The 13,779-nt window shown below is 40.6% G+C and overlaps 1 protein-coding gene across 1 annotated transcript in view; it reads left to right on the top strand.

Moving 5' to 3' along the window:
- The first annotated feature begins 4,779 nt into the window (after positions 1 to 4,779).
- CD2AP (CD2 associated protein) overlaps positions 4,780 to 13,779 on the top strand; it is a 104,141-nt gene continuing 95,141 nt past the window's right edge. The window contains exon 1 of the mRNA XM_079932907.1: positions 4,780 to 5,195. Within this exon, the coding sequence (XP_079789033.1) occupies positions 5,192 to 5,195 (4 nt within the window). The 5' untranslated portion in view covers positions 4,780 to 5,191. The remainder of the gene's footprint in view (positions 5,196 to 13,779) is intronic.

Raw genomic sequence — 13,779 nt, 5'->3', positions numbered from 1 at the left:
CATGGATTCTTACCCACTGGCCCACCAGGGAAGTCCCTATATTTTCTATCTCTATATTTATGACAGAGCAGGTGCTGATCTATAATGGGTGGTCAGTAAATGTCCGTTGAGTTGAATAAATATGTACTCACAGCCAGAAATTCTTCACATGATCTTGTGTATATAATTGAATCGCCTGATATTTGAAAAATGCAAATGTATTTGTCATTTGGAATTGCTTAAAATATCTGACCCTTCAAAGGAGACTAGCTTTAACATTTTGAAAAAGTAATGCTTCTTGAAAGAGACTCTCTTTGAGGACTTAGAACAAGGCTCTACGGCTTACCTACCAACCACCAGCTCTGTAATGACACTACCATCCGAATAAAGTACAAATAACATTATTTAAAAGGTCCTTTCAGTTTGCAAAGTAGTGATTCATTTGGATACGCTCATCATGTTTTTATTATTTATTTATTTATTGGTAATAGTGCCTATTTTTAAAATTAATTAAGTAATTAATTTTTGTCTGCATTGGGTCTTTGTTGCTTCGCGCGGGCTTTTTCTAGTTGCGGCGAGCAGGGGCTACTCTTCGTTGCGGGGCGCGGGCTTCTCATTGCAGTGGCTTCTCTTGTTGCCGAGCACAGGCTCTAGGCACGTGGGCTTCAGTAGTTGTGGCAGACGGGCTCAGTAGTTGTGGCTCACGGGCTCTAGAGGGCGGGCTCAGTAGTTGTGGTGTATGGGCTTAGTTGCTACACGGCATGTGAGGTCTTCCTGGACCAGGGCTTGAACCCATGTCCCCTGCACTGGCAGGCGGATTCTTAACCACTGCCACCAGGGAAGTCCCTCATCATGTTTTTAACTAAATTTTTTCTTATTTGCAATAATGAAAAGTACTTAGAGAGACCATATGTTTGAGCACATGCCCCAAATTGCTAACAGAGTAGCAGGAGTTTGTTAGAAGCTGATGGGTCCAGTTTGAGCAGGGACATTTTCTAGCTTCACTAACCTCACAGTATAGGCATGTGTTTGAGAGTATTATTTCCTTCAATTATTTTCTAAAGAATGATTTTTAAAAATTCAGGTTATACATTGATGTAATTTGTGCTTAAGTATACAGTAAACTAGCCAAGGCAAAACAAAATAACAATAAGAATGCTGGCTAGGAAATCTAGCTCTGTGGAACTGAGAATAAAGAAAAGAATTAGTTGCCTCTAAGATTTGAGCTAAATCGGTGTTTTAAAAATAACACAATCAAGTTAATATTTAATTTTCTTTAGAATAATCTTCCTGGTTAGAATAGCTTTCACCAGAAGGAAAGAAGGTAGATGGTTTTTTCAATATAGATATCTTCTGATAAATTCCTAAGAAAACATTAGGAAGACATGATGGCAGTCTAGAATGAATTAGATTGGTGGAAATTATGTCATTCTCACAGAAATTGTAATATTCTCTTTCATACCAGATCAATATTCAGCAGAAAAAAAAAAGAAAGTGAGTCATTAGAATGGTATTAGTTCAGGACTTCCCTGGTGGTCCAGTGGTTAGGAGTCAGCAGTCTCACTGCCAAGGGCCTGGGTTCGATCCCTGGTCAGGGAACTAAGATCCCACAAGCTGCATGGCATGGCCAAAAAAAAAAAGAAGAGAAAAAAAGAATGGTATTAGTTCATTTGTCTTAGAATACAAAGAAGGGTGAGGATAGATGGATAAATAAATCCTAATTCATTATAAGATAAAGGAAATAAAGACTAAAAGGAAAGGTAATTTGTTTTTAGCTGAAAGGAATTTGAGGTTAAATCTAAATATATGATGAGATTATCATCTCACCATCTTTTTTATCATCCAACTAATAGTTACTACTGAGGAAAGCAGTGTTTTGAGCTGAGCAATGTGCTAGTTACATAAAAATGTATAAAACATAGTGCCACACTTTAAAGGCCTCATTGAGGGGGTAAGACTTATAAGATGAAACAAGCTCCATGGAGTCATTAATAGCTAACATTTGCTCAGTACTCACAAATTTAGAACATAGTTTCACATACCATTTTGTAAGTTTAAAAAATACATTTCTAGATTTCATTCTTCCATTGGGATGTCCTTTGTCTTCACCTCTGAAAGATAGCATTAACTCCGGGATTGTGATTACTTCCTAGCTTTAGTTCAGTTTTCTCATCTTTTCTTATTGTCCTATTCCCTGATCTTTCCAATTTCTTTTATGATCCAATATGTCAACGTCACCTCAATGGGGTATTGCCCTCTGAATTTGCAAAGTGATTTTGCTTATTTTAATTTTCAGACTTCTAAAATACATGGTTTATGGTGGAAATAATACAGATCCTGAGATTTCTAGGCTATAACTGATTGTACTGATAGATACTTTATCTTTTCAGATTATGTGACCTGACTTTTGGTTAAAATAGTATGTTTACCTTATCTACTTGTGGCCTCACTTTTTTTTTTGTGGTACGAGGGCCTCTCACTGTTGTGGTCTCTCCCGTTGCGGAGCACAGGCTCCGGACGCGCAGGCTCAGCTGCCATGGTTCACGGGCCCAGCTGCTCAGCGGCTTGTGGGATCTTCCCGGACCGGGGCACGAACCCGTGTCCCCTGCATCAGCAGGCGGACTCTCAACCATTGCGCCACCAGGGAAACCCATGGCCTCACTTCTTAATCGCTCATTTAGTCACTGAAACCTTTAACTAACTTTTAACTTTTCTATTCTATATATTCTAAATATATGCAGCTATATATATTACACATTCTGTCACATATATTCTGAAGTTATACTTTCAAAGGTAACCTTATTGTCAAATCCAGAGTTCTCTTTTCCCTCCTTCTGTTTGTTTTCCTTACCCTCTCTTCATTTCTATTCATTGGCCTTTCTTCTTAAAATATCTAGGATCCTAGAGACCAAGGTATTTAGTTCTCTTCCAATATCTTATATTTTTCTTTATCTCCTTCCATGAATCCTCTTTTGCCTCCCATCAGCCTCATTTTTTCAAAGTTTAAATTGTTTGCTTTCTTATGGGTTGCAGGAGCCACACAGGTTTCAGGGATATTCCGTTTGCATTTCCACTTTCACTCCTTACTTCTAGGACTCCTCCAGGTTGAAATTATTGCCTTCCTCCACGCTTTAGTTCAATTTATACCTTCCCCCTGAAGCTTGCCTTGCCCATAGTAATTTTCCTTTAAATTTTCAGGAATTTGACTCTCTCTACCTCATACTGTTAATAAACTATCTGTTCATGTCTCATTTCCTGGTTAGAATTCAAAATCTTTGAGGGTAAGGGCTGGACTTCAGCTTTTTTGGTTTGTTTATTTCTTTGCTTAGAAGGGGACAATTAACATAATAATAAATATTTGTTGACTGAAAAAAGTCACAATATGTTTCATGGTTTCAGTACAACACAGTCAATATGTACATCTTTTTGGGTGTGCATATTAAATATTTTTCTTTTATCCTTTTTGGTCTCTGATTGTAATGGACAATTCTTGTTAAAAAGGTACCCTATGTAATCTTTTTAGAAATAAAAGATTAAAGGATGGCAAATGCAGGCCTATAGGAGATAGTGGAAATGGATATTTACAAATATCCATTTGCTACTATGTGCTACTATGTTGCTACTATGTGCCAGACACTGTGCTTTGCACTATAAAGATTTCTTTCGACAGACTCAAGAAACTGAAATCCAGCAGGGTTAATTTATCCAAAGTCCCACAAAAAATAAATGGCTGTGCTGAGTTTCAGAAACCCGGGTTTGCCTGGATGCTTGTGAGAATTAAATGACAAAATTGCTTTTAAAAGCACCAACAAATGTTGCTCTCACACGCATCTGTCCGGGAACTGGGTTTGCTTCAACAGTAGAGGAAAAAAGTTGGCTGAACTTTTTTTTTTCTTTTTTGAGCTGTTTGGCCTGTGGGTTATTAGTTCCCCTACCGGGGATGGAACCCATGCCCCCTGCAATGGAAGCACAGAGTCTTAACCACTGGACCGCCAGGGAAGTCCCTGGCTGAATTAATTATATATATTTCTAACTCTAAGAAAGTGTCATGTCTGATTACAATAATCCTATGCTCTTTTTCATATTCAGGCTAGAAAAAAATTCCAGGCAATCTCTCAAATCATGACTATCCCGACCTGCTCCCCCCTCCCCATCAGGTAACAATTTAAACTATACTTTCGAAGGAGAAGAGGGATTTAGAAAGTGGTCTTCAGCGGACAGAGACTAAAGGAACCCAATAATTTAATCCTGTAAAATAGAATTTACTCTGTGCCTAGGATTTTTTTCCAACTAAGAAATGCTTCTGATTCATGCGGAATTTTGCAAGGTAAACCGCGGGTTCTGATTGCAGCTGGACCTCTAAAGTTCGAAAGCAAACGGTTTTTCTCTCTATTTCTGTCCTCTTGCATCTCTCTCTCGCGGCCTCTTTTCTTTTAGGTTCCCCAAAGCCTGCTGCAGCAACACTGCAAAGTGGGGCAACCCAGGCTCATTTGCCTATCAGCAAAAACTCTTTGTATCCATCTGAAGCGACAAACCACACAACACGCCTGTCCCAGCAGCTTCGAACTTCAGGGCGGAGGACTTGTCGCAGCTGTGCCGCACGGCTCCCCCATCCGCTCCGCGCACCTGGACGCGGGCGGCGAGCGACCCCTGGCCATGACGTCACCGCACCTGGCAGCCGCCGGGGGCAGGCGGTGAGCCGGAACGCGGCGGGGGCGGGGCAGGGAGGACCGGGGATTCTCGCGAGATTTTCCTCCTCCCGGCCCAGCTCCCGGCACCTTCCCGGCCTCTGTCCCGGTCTCCACCTCAGTCTCTGGCGTCGCGTTAGAGGACTGCAGGCGCCGAGGGAGCGGCGGGGGGCGGGCTCCGGGGCTGGGCTGGCGCTCCGGGTTGGAGCCGGCGGCCACGACGAACCGGCAGGTCCCACCCCGTGGCGGGAGCGATCGGGGGTGGGGAAGCCGCCGGCTGGGCGGGCGGGGGAGGGTGCGCCAGCCGCCGCGAGTGAGGAGCGGCCGCCGCCTGTTCCTCACGGGTGGCGTGGACGGGACTGCCCAGGGAACGCCGCGGGCGGATGGAGGCGCCTTCTTGCCCCGCCTGAGCTCAGCCGGGCTAGAGCCGAGCGGAGGGCCCGCCTCCTGCCGCCGGAGCGGCCGCGCGAGCAGCCGGAGGAGGAGCGGCGGGCGCCGGGCTGCTCCCCGCGGGAGCCCCCAGCATGGGTAAGGGACTCGAGGACGCTCCCGATTCGGGGAGACGGTTCCCCTTCTCGATCTCGGCGGGGAGGGGGCGGGGGTCGGTCCCTGCGCGGCCACACGGCTCGCTCCCCGCCGCCCCTCCTCGCCCTGCCTTCCACCTTGCTCTTCTGGCGGAGAAGTGCACCATCTCGTACTTTCCTCTCTGCCTCTTTACCTGGTCCCGGGAAAGGTGAGGGGATGGGGGGGGCGCCCGATCACCTCGCCCCGCGCCTAGCTCCGCTCAGCCTCGAACCTTCCTTCTTCCCTAGCCCCTTCTTTCCTCCCCGATCCTGGTGGGATGGGGGAGGGTGATCGAAAAACTTGACAAACTAGCACTTTCAACTTCTTTATCTTCTGTGAACCTTTGTATAGATTGGCCTTTTAAAGCATTTTGTAGTTTGTTCGTTAGAAAAGGCAAACATTTTTTTTCCCTGCTAAAACTTCCAAGGGGTGCCTCAAGGGCAGGGAAGCTTGAGTATTTACTCCGTTTCTACCTGGGCAAGTGTGTTGGCACTTAAATATTAAATCTCTTCCTGAGAACTGGATTGGCGTTTGGTAGGATTTCTGCGTTGAATCCTTTGAGAAGCAGTTTCCTGTTTGGAGTTAGACTTCCTCGCTAGAAGGGGAGAAAAGTACAAGGCCTTATATGTTATTTACTATGTGCTTTAAAGTTTTTGTTTGGAGCTAGAGAAAGAATGTGTTGCAGCCTGGTTTGAAAGGGAGTTTTGTTGAGTAGTGTAACAATGTTTTTGATAACAAAGTTCCGTGTGGGCTAGGCACTATCTCCCTGAATCCTTTAAAAATGAAAAGCAGTTTAAAAGAGAACTTTTTTTTTTTTTAAATCAAATGTGTGCCACCGTAAGGCATATGCGTGCTCTGTAAGAGTAATCCCAGTGTTGGTTTTGTAGAGCAATCAGAAGGACGCTATCACTTCTTGCAGTTGAGGAAAGAGTTGGTACTGCTTCATCTCAACAAACTATTAACTGAAATTAATAATTCATGAAACTAACAAATGATTTAGGAGCAGGACAAATACAGAGTACTGCTGATGTGGCACCTACTGCCCACACACTGTTTTGTGGGAAATGCCTTAAGGATAGCACGTTTATAGACTGTCGCCTAGCTCTTCTTTGTTTTCTTAGACTTTCTACTTCTGTGCTCTCCTGTCTCCCTTTTGCTCTCAGGTAACGTTTGTACACATAGTGCTCTTAAACTTAGAAACAGTGAAACCTTTGCTACTTGGAACTTTCCAAGGAATTTCTTTCTAATTTATTAGTTGAGCTTACTGGGTAATTGAGGGTTTATCCTCTAAGCTTCAAATTATAAAACGACTTTGAGTGAAAATCATACTAAAATTAAATATGGTATTCTTTTCTGTTTTAAGTAGGATGCAGAATATAATTAAATCTTTTGATGACCTAGGGTCATCATTTGTGACCATCAGTTACTGTGGGCCGTGAGGAGCTGTTGGATTGTATATAGGACTGTAGATCAGATTTCTTTGCATTTTGAAGTTATTAAGTACGCATTTTTCTGCTTCCCTATTGGATGTGCTTGTCACTGTGATCGGTGTCCCCCTTCACCTTCCCACTGGTAATTTTTCTACGCCATTTTTTCCTCCAGAAATCAAATTTGTAATTCTGCATAAGGGTAAAAATGAGTTGACCCTTATTTAGTTGTGAGATCCTCTTTTGAGAAAAGTGAGTATCAATACTTGGACATTGGAGTATTTATTTTGATTGTTCGGAGGCCTTTTCTCAGTGACTTTGCCGTGTTCTGGTTAGGTGAGTTGCCAGATTATCTTGGTCAAGTGTGATGTTTGTACACTCTCAACCTGACTACCCAGAATGTGTTTTAAAGGTTGATTACTTGGGTGCATTTGCAGTTAATTTTTGAAAGGTATTTGTCAGATATTGTCATATGAATGTGTACTTTAAATTTATTGGTCATGTATTCATAATAAAATTATCAAAATCACTTAAAGGGAGTTTTTTCTTTAATATTAATTTAACATACTTGGTTTTGCTGTCAGAAGTCTTTATTTCTTACGACTTAAGACGATAGCTTAAAATATTTACATGGTATTTTATCTGGTTCATCACGAAATGAAAAATCTTTAATTTCTTCGTTTCAAAATAACTTGGATACCTATTAAGTGATGGTTCTTAACATTTAGGTGGTACAGCTAGAGAGTTAGAGCGTGCTTGGGCTCTGAACTGGGACAGTTTAAGGTCAAATCCTGGCTCTTCTACCTACTAGCTGTTGTGACTGAGCTTCAGTTTCTTAATCTATAAATGGGATAAAACTATCAACCTTATAGGTTGTTAGGAGGATTGAATGAGTTAATACTTGTAAAGTGCTTAGAACAGCCAATGTTGTTGCTATTATTTTCATTTTCAAATAAATTTCCCTAAATCTTGCATCAACTTGAAAAAACAATTCTCAATGTTTGACCTTTGTTAGAAGCATGATATTGTCTTTGAGGGACCAGTGGGATGAGATGATTTTGTATCAATGCAGAAACAGGAAGATAACTTCCAAAGTTTGATATACTGTGAGAAAGTTCATTATTGGTAGTAAGTTTAGGAAAAACTAAGTGGGATGAGTGTTAGTAGAGACTTATTTGAATGTTGTCTTAAACTAAAGCACTGTTTTTAGTTTCTGCATTTATTAAATGTGGAAGAATGCTTATCATAAGGAAATTTGAGGCCTTCCGTGTGGAAGAACTGGGGAGAGCTTGAAAAAGATGGTAAGACAATACTTATATTTCTTATTCCAAAAGTACAGATCTACATTTTGGAGTGGAATAAGACAGAAAGCAAATGGCACGAAGTGTTACTATATATAACTTTTTATTTCTGAAACAGTAAGCAGATTTTAAGGATTGGATTTCTCTTAATTTTAGATAAGGTTATGAACTTTTTAGTTTAAATTATTTTTTACCACCTCACATATAATAAGTCAACATGTTTAAATTATGAGGCAGTTAATGGGCAGAAATATATACTTGGTTTAGAGATAATATGTGTACTTCTGTAATACAGTGATTTATTTCTTTTCTTTGATTCACTCTTTGGATAAAATCTTGATTCATACAAATAAGTAGTGGCAACTGGAAATTGCCTCCTGGCAGCTCACCTTTCAATTTCAGGATTTACTTCAATTAAACTAATCCTGAGCATGAAAGAGGAATATTAGGAAATTTTTGTTTCAAAGTTGGATTGGACTTTCCTGGTGGTGCAGTGGTTAAGAATCCATCTGCCAATGCAGGGGACACGGGTTTGAGCCCTGGTCCAGGAATACCCCACATGCCGCGGAGCAACTAAGCCCGTGCGCCACAACTACCGAGCCTGCGTGCCATGACTTCCGAAGCCCACGAGCCTAGAGTCCATGTCTTTGCAACAAGAGAAGACACCACAATGAGAAGCCCCCGCTTGCTGCAACTAGAGAAAGTCCATGCACAGCAACGAAGACCCAATGCCGCCAAAATTAATTAATTAATTTAAAAAAGAAACAAAGTTGGATCACTAGCAAATCTAATAATCAGTTGTGTTCCTTAATTAGTAAGTACTCGTGATCAGATTTTTCCAAGGGTTCAAGTTTTGAATAGTTATAATTCCGTAAAATCACATTTAGGGTGAAAATTCACATTCATAATATTTTATATTTTCCTATAGAAATTAGCCTGAAGTTTGCCATATATCTCTCGTAAATGAGGGGTTAGCAAAGTAAAATGATGTCTTATTCACTTAGTAAGATGATCTAAATTTTAAGGCATTTAAGATAAGAAAGTTAAAAGCATGAAGTGCCTTCAGTTCAGTCCATATTGCCAATTGAAAATACCTTCAAATTTTTATTTATAAGTAATCCAATCTGTGATTTTTTTCCCCTCCTCTCCTGTGTCATGGAATATTTTCCTCCATTAAGTGTATTTTAAGTATGATACCATTTTCTAATGTATTTAAAAAGTGGTGTCATGTCAAGAGGTTGAAGATAGGCAAAGAAAGGTGTAATGATTCTTGATTTGTGTGAGAACAGGACAGCTGCAGAAGCAGTTCCTAGGTAAACTGGTGTAAGTTGTGAAAGATCTGAAAGTTTTCAGAGTTTCTGTTCAGAAAAGAAAGAGGGAATAAAACCTGATATGGTGTGATTGAAATTTAGGTAAATTGGTACTCATCATGATGGATCTGTGACTTGGTAGAATTTGATATCCAACTACTAGGTAGGTTTACCTCAAGCAGGATTAGCTCTTTCTAGATGGAGAGGCCAGAACACTGGCCTGGAAATCTGGATGGAGGTACTATAGTTAGCCTCTCAGCGGATAAGAGTAGCAAAAGACAGTGTGCAGACAGGTGGAGTTGGCCAGGTTGGTGTGGGAGTGGGATGGTGGTGGGTAGCAGGTACTAGGTAGAGGTTCAGGCTGGCCTCTTGGAAAAGGGAGGAAATGAGTTTTAGCAGTAGGCCTTGAAGACCTCGGAACCGGGAAGCAGAACCAGACAGGGTCCAGATTTCTTATGAGAGATACAAGGTAGCTATTTGTTCCCAGGAACAAAAGTGAGCTTGGTTATTGGAATTGTTTAGGATGTGGCAAGCAGTAATATTGACAAGATACTGAGCTCCTAAGCTGTAGAGCTTATATATTTTCTGCTTGGCACTGTGTCGGTAGCTGGATCTATATGTGTGTTACAAGTGGCCCTGGGTAACTGGGGTGAAAGGAGATTCTCTGTCTCAATGCTTGAGGATATTTCTTGCTCACAGTCTAGCGCTCCCTCTGTTTATTTGGTCTCAGGGATTTGATACATCTGCTCTTTGCAGCTATTTATTTTTCACCTGTTCTTCTCCTTTCACACCCAAGGCAAAGCAGATTACAAAGTTTCAGCATACCCTTCCGTTTCAGAAACAAGTGCACAATCCTTAACAGTGTTAAATAGTCATAACTGCCAATATAATAATAAATGGGCAAGTAAGGCATAAGAAACTTGAAAGTACTACTAATTTTTGATCCCTGAACAATTTCACTGAAGTTGTGTTAGGCTAGTTATTAGGCTGGTTATTAGAGAGAGCTTTCTTAGTTGTTTTTTTGTTCGTTTGTTTTTTGTATAGTATACCTGCCCTTTTCAGTCCTCCCGCATACTCCCCCCACACCATACTACCCACAGCTTTCTTTTAGATTTATGTTAGATAGATGTTCTGTTAGATAGATGTTCAGACTAGTTCACAGGGTCATTTATTGCTACTATTAAGCAGATAGAATTCCCTTTATAATCTTACTAGGGCTTTTCAGACCCAAGATTGTGCTTCTCTCCCTCTCTCCCTCCCTCGGGTCTTCGTTGCTGCGTGCTTTGTTGTGGTGCGCAGGCTTCTCATTGCGGTGGCTTCTCTTGTTTCGGAGCACGGGCTCTAGAGCACGCGGGCTTCAGTAGCTGTGGTGCATGGGTGCACGGGCTTAGTTGCTCTGCGGCATGTGGGATCTTCCCGGACCAGGGCTCGAACCCATGTCCCCTGCATTGGCAGGTGGATTCTTAACCACTGTACCACTAGGGAAGTCCCTGTGCTGTACTTTCAATTTTCAGTTCTAACCTTGGTTTTAGCACCAAGTGAGTTAGGTATTTTCTTTCTGGGCTCCTAAATGTTTCCTCCTTTGGGCTAAATTTAACTTTACCTCTTTTTTGTTTTTTGGTTTTTGTTTGATAGTTTCTGAAGACCTCAGTTGCCTGAATGTTCTATCCTCATACTTACTCTTTTCTTCCAGCTGAAAGTGTATTTATTGGTTGTTTGTACTTAAAGGAGCTTTTATTCTAATAAGAAACTCTGCTTTTTAAAAATTCATTATTCTAAATTGATATCTAGCCTGAAATGTTGATCTAGTGTCAGATATGGCCATGTTATGGACTCTTTTTTTCCTAGAACCTCTTTATACTACATCATTACTTTCCAGTGCCTCCAGTAGACTTGCATTTTTTTTTTAGACTTGCATTTTTAATCTTTAAAATTTTGTATACTTTATTCAACTTTCCATCATGATCACATACTGTTTCTCTACTAATTTGCAAACCAGAGATGACTAACATGGGATCCTGAATTCCCGTATCTATTTTAGTGCCACATAGCTCAGGTTCTTTTTAATTTTATTTATTTATGGCTGTGTTGGGTCTTCGTTGCTGCGTGCGGGCTTTCTCTAGTTATGGCGAGCAGGGGCTACTCTTTGTTGCCGTGCACGGGCTTCTCATTGCAGTGGCTTCTCTTGTCACAGAGCACAGGCTCTAGGAGCGCGGGCTTCAGTAGTTGTGGCACGTGGGCTCAGTAGTTGTGGCGCACGGGCTTAGTTGCTCTGCGGCATGTGGGATCTTCCCGGACCAGGGCTCAAACCCGTATTCCTTGCATTGGCAGGTGTATTCTTAACCACTGTGCCACCAGGGAAGTCCCTCAGGTTGTTTTTAATGATTCAGTGTCCAGGTAATTCTCAGAGGGTGACTGTGTGGCATCTAATCACTAAGAGTTTCTAGGAGAAAAATACTTTAAGTATGGTAACAATAACAGTTACCACCAACGTTAAGAGAAAGGTTCTATCACAAGGTCACATTGTCAAGGAAAGGAGCTTCGGATGAGAGATTAATCAAGAAGTATTTGCCTTAATGTGAGCAATGTGATTAATGCCATGCTAGGTGCTAGGAGAATTAGGACAAATATAAGTTTTGGTGCCTCAGATAGCTTACAACAGTGTTGCAGGTTGGGCATATTATTAGAATCATCTGGATTTTTAAAAATTTCACACAGGAGATTCTGATGTAAGTGCTCCCATGTCTCCTTACGTACAGTTGCTGATGAGTGTCATCAGAGTGTTGGGATGGCTAAGAGTGTTGTGATAGCAATAAGAATTAACATGGTAGGAATAAAACTTAACATGTGAATCATCAGAAATCCAAATGAGAAACGGGAACATAGTACATTAAGAAAATATATTCCAGTGTCAGAAATGTTAAAATGTAATAAGAGAAGTATAAGGAAGATCAGGATATAGATTCCTGCATTGGAAGGCAAATAGGATTTGTTCATCTCTAAGTCTGACCAGTGACATAGTGAGTACTTGGCAGTAGCCAAGATATTTTTTTCTCTACTCCTGGTACTGTCTTTAGAGTGAAGCACACCTTCATTTGAACTGGTATCTTCAAGATCCTTTTACCTGAAATATTCAAAGTGTCCTAACCTTCTTAGTGTCTATCAGTGCCCCAGTACTGAGGAGGCCAGAACTTTACCTAACACCTAGACTGACCTTATTAACTATAAGAGTGCCATTCCTAGAGTATTTGTATTTATCATGATTATCGTAATAATCAAGTGCCAAATTGTTTGTTTTGGATTATATGTACAGAAGTTCATATATTTGTAAAATTGAGACCATACAGTCTTGGCTAAAGTAGCATGTAATGTTTTTCGGAAACACATTTAAAGTTGGTCTTTCAAATGTATATTCTTCTGCATGTTTTTTTTTTCTAATTCTTTGTTACACTTTTAATTAGTTAGAAATGTGTTTTACTATCAAAGTTTTTTATTAGACTTTAATTAAAACTCGTACTCTGCTGCAGCAGAATGTACCCTGATGAGTATTTTGCCTTGCTCTTTCGGGATGTGTGTATGTGTGTGCATATGTGCATGTGTGCAAGCTATTTAAGATGAAGACTGTATTTTTACTTACTTACCAATTAGAACATTCTTGTCAAACACATTTTATGAAGCAGTTAAAAAAATTACCTTAGTACAGCAGAAACTAACACAACTTTGTAAATCAACTATACTCCAATAAAAAATTTTAAGATTACCTTAAATGATGACAGTAAATCTGTTGAGAGTTCAGAATTTTCAGAATGAATGTCAAATGGAAACCTAAAGGCTATACTTTAAATTTCAAGATAACCTCTTTCCCACAAAAATTTCCTAAATTTCTTGTATTCTTTATATTCTATACAACCCAACTGAACTTATGATTAAATCTCACAGTTTAAAGCCTAAATAAAAATTCCTTTGTTATTCTTTTTTTCATGTGTAATAACCTTACTTGCCCTGAGCTTATGGATGCCAGAGACCCCATCACTTATTTTATTCTAAAAAATTTAACACTTAGTAACTAGCAGAAAATTGGGAGCTTGCTGTGTGTCCACTAAGTCTGTGATTCAATAATATTTTAATTTGGAGTAATTGGGGTGGATGAGGTTTAACTTTCTTTTTGCAGGTACGGTTGACCATTGGATAACACAGGTTTGAACTTCGCAGGTCCACCTATATGTGGATTTTTTTCAGTAGTAAATACCATAGTACTATAGGATCTGTGGTTGGTTGAATTTGTGACTGCAGAACCGCCCGTCCGAAGGGCCGACTGTAAATTATATTTGAATTTTCAACTGTGAGGAGGGTTGGCGCCTCTAACCCCCACGTTGTTCAAGGGTCAACTGTGAACTCTTTAACCCCTTCTGTATGACTCATTGAGACTCTTAAGTCCCTTTAGTAGAGAATCAGTAATATGGGATATTAAACATCTTGTCAGGGGGATCTGCAGATTGCCTACTCCATG

Source organism: Stenella coeruleoalba, assembly GCF_951394435.1.
Source record: "Stenella coeruleoalba genome assembly, chromosome: 10".
In the NCBI taxonomy this organism is placed as follows: Eukaryota; Metazoa; Chordata; class Mammalia; order Artiodactyla; family Delphinidae; genus Stenella; species Stenella coeruleoalba.
Note: the sequence above shows the minus strand (reverse complement) of the source record. Positions and strands in the feature narration are given on the sequence as shown.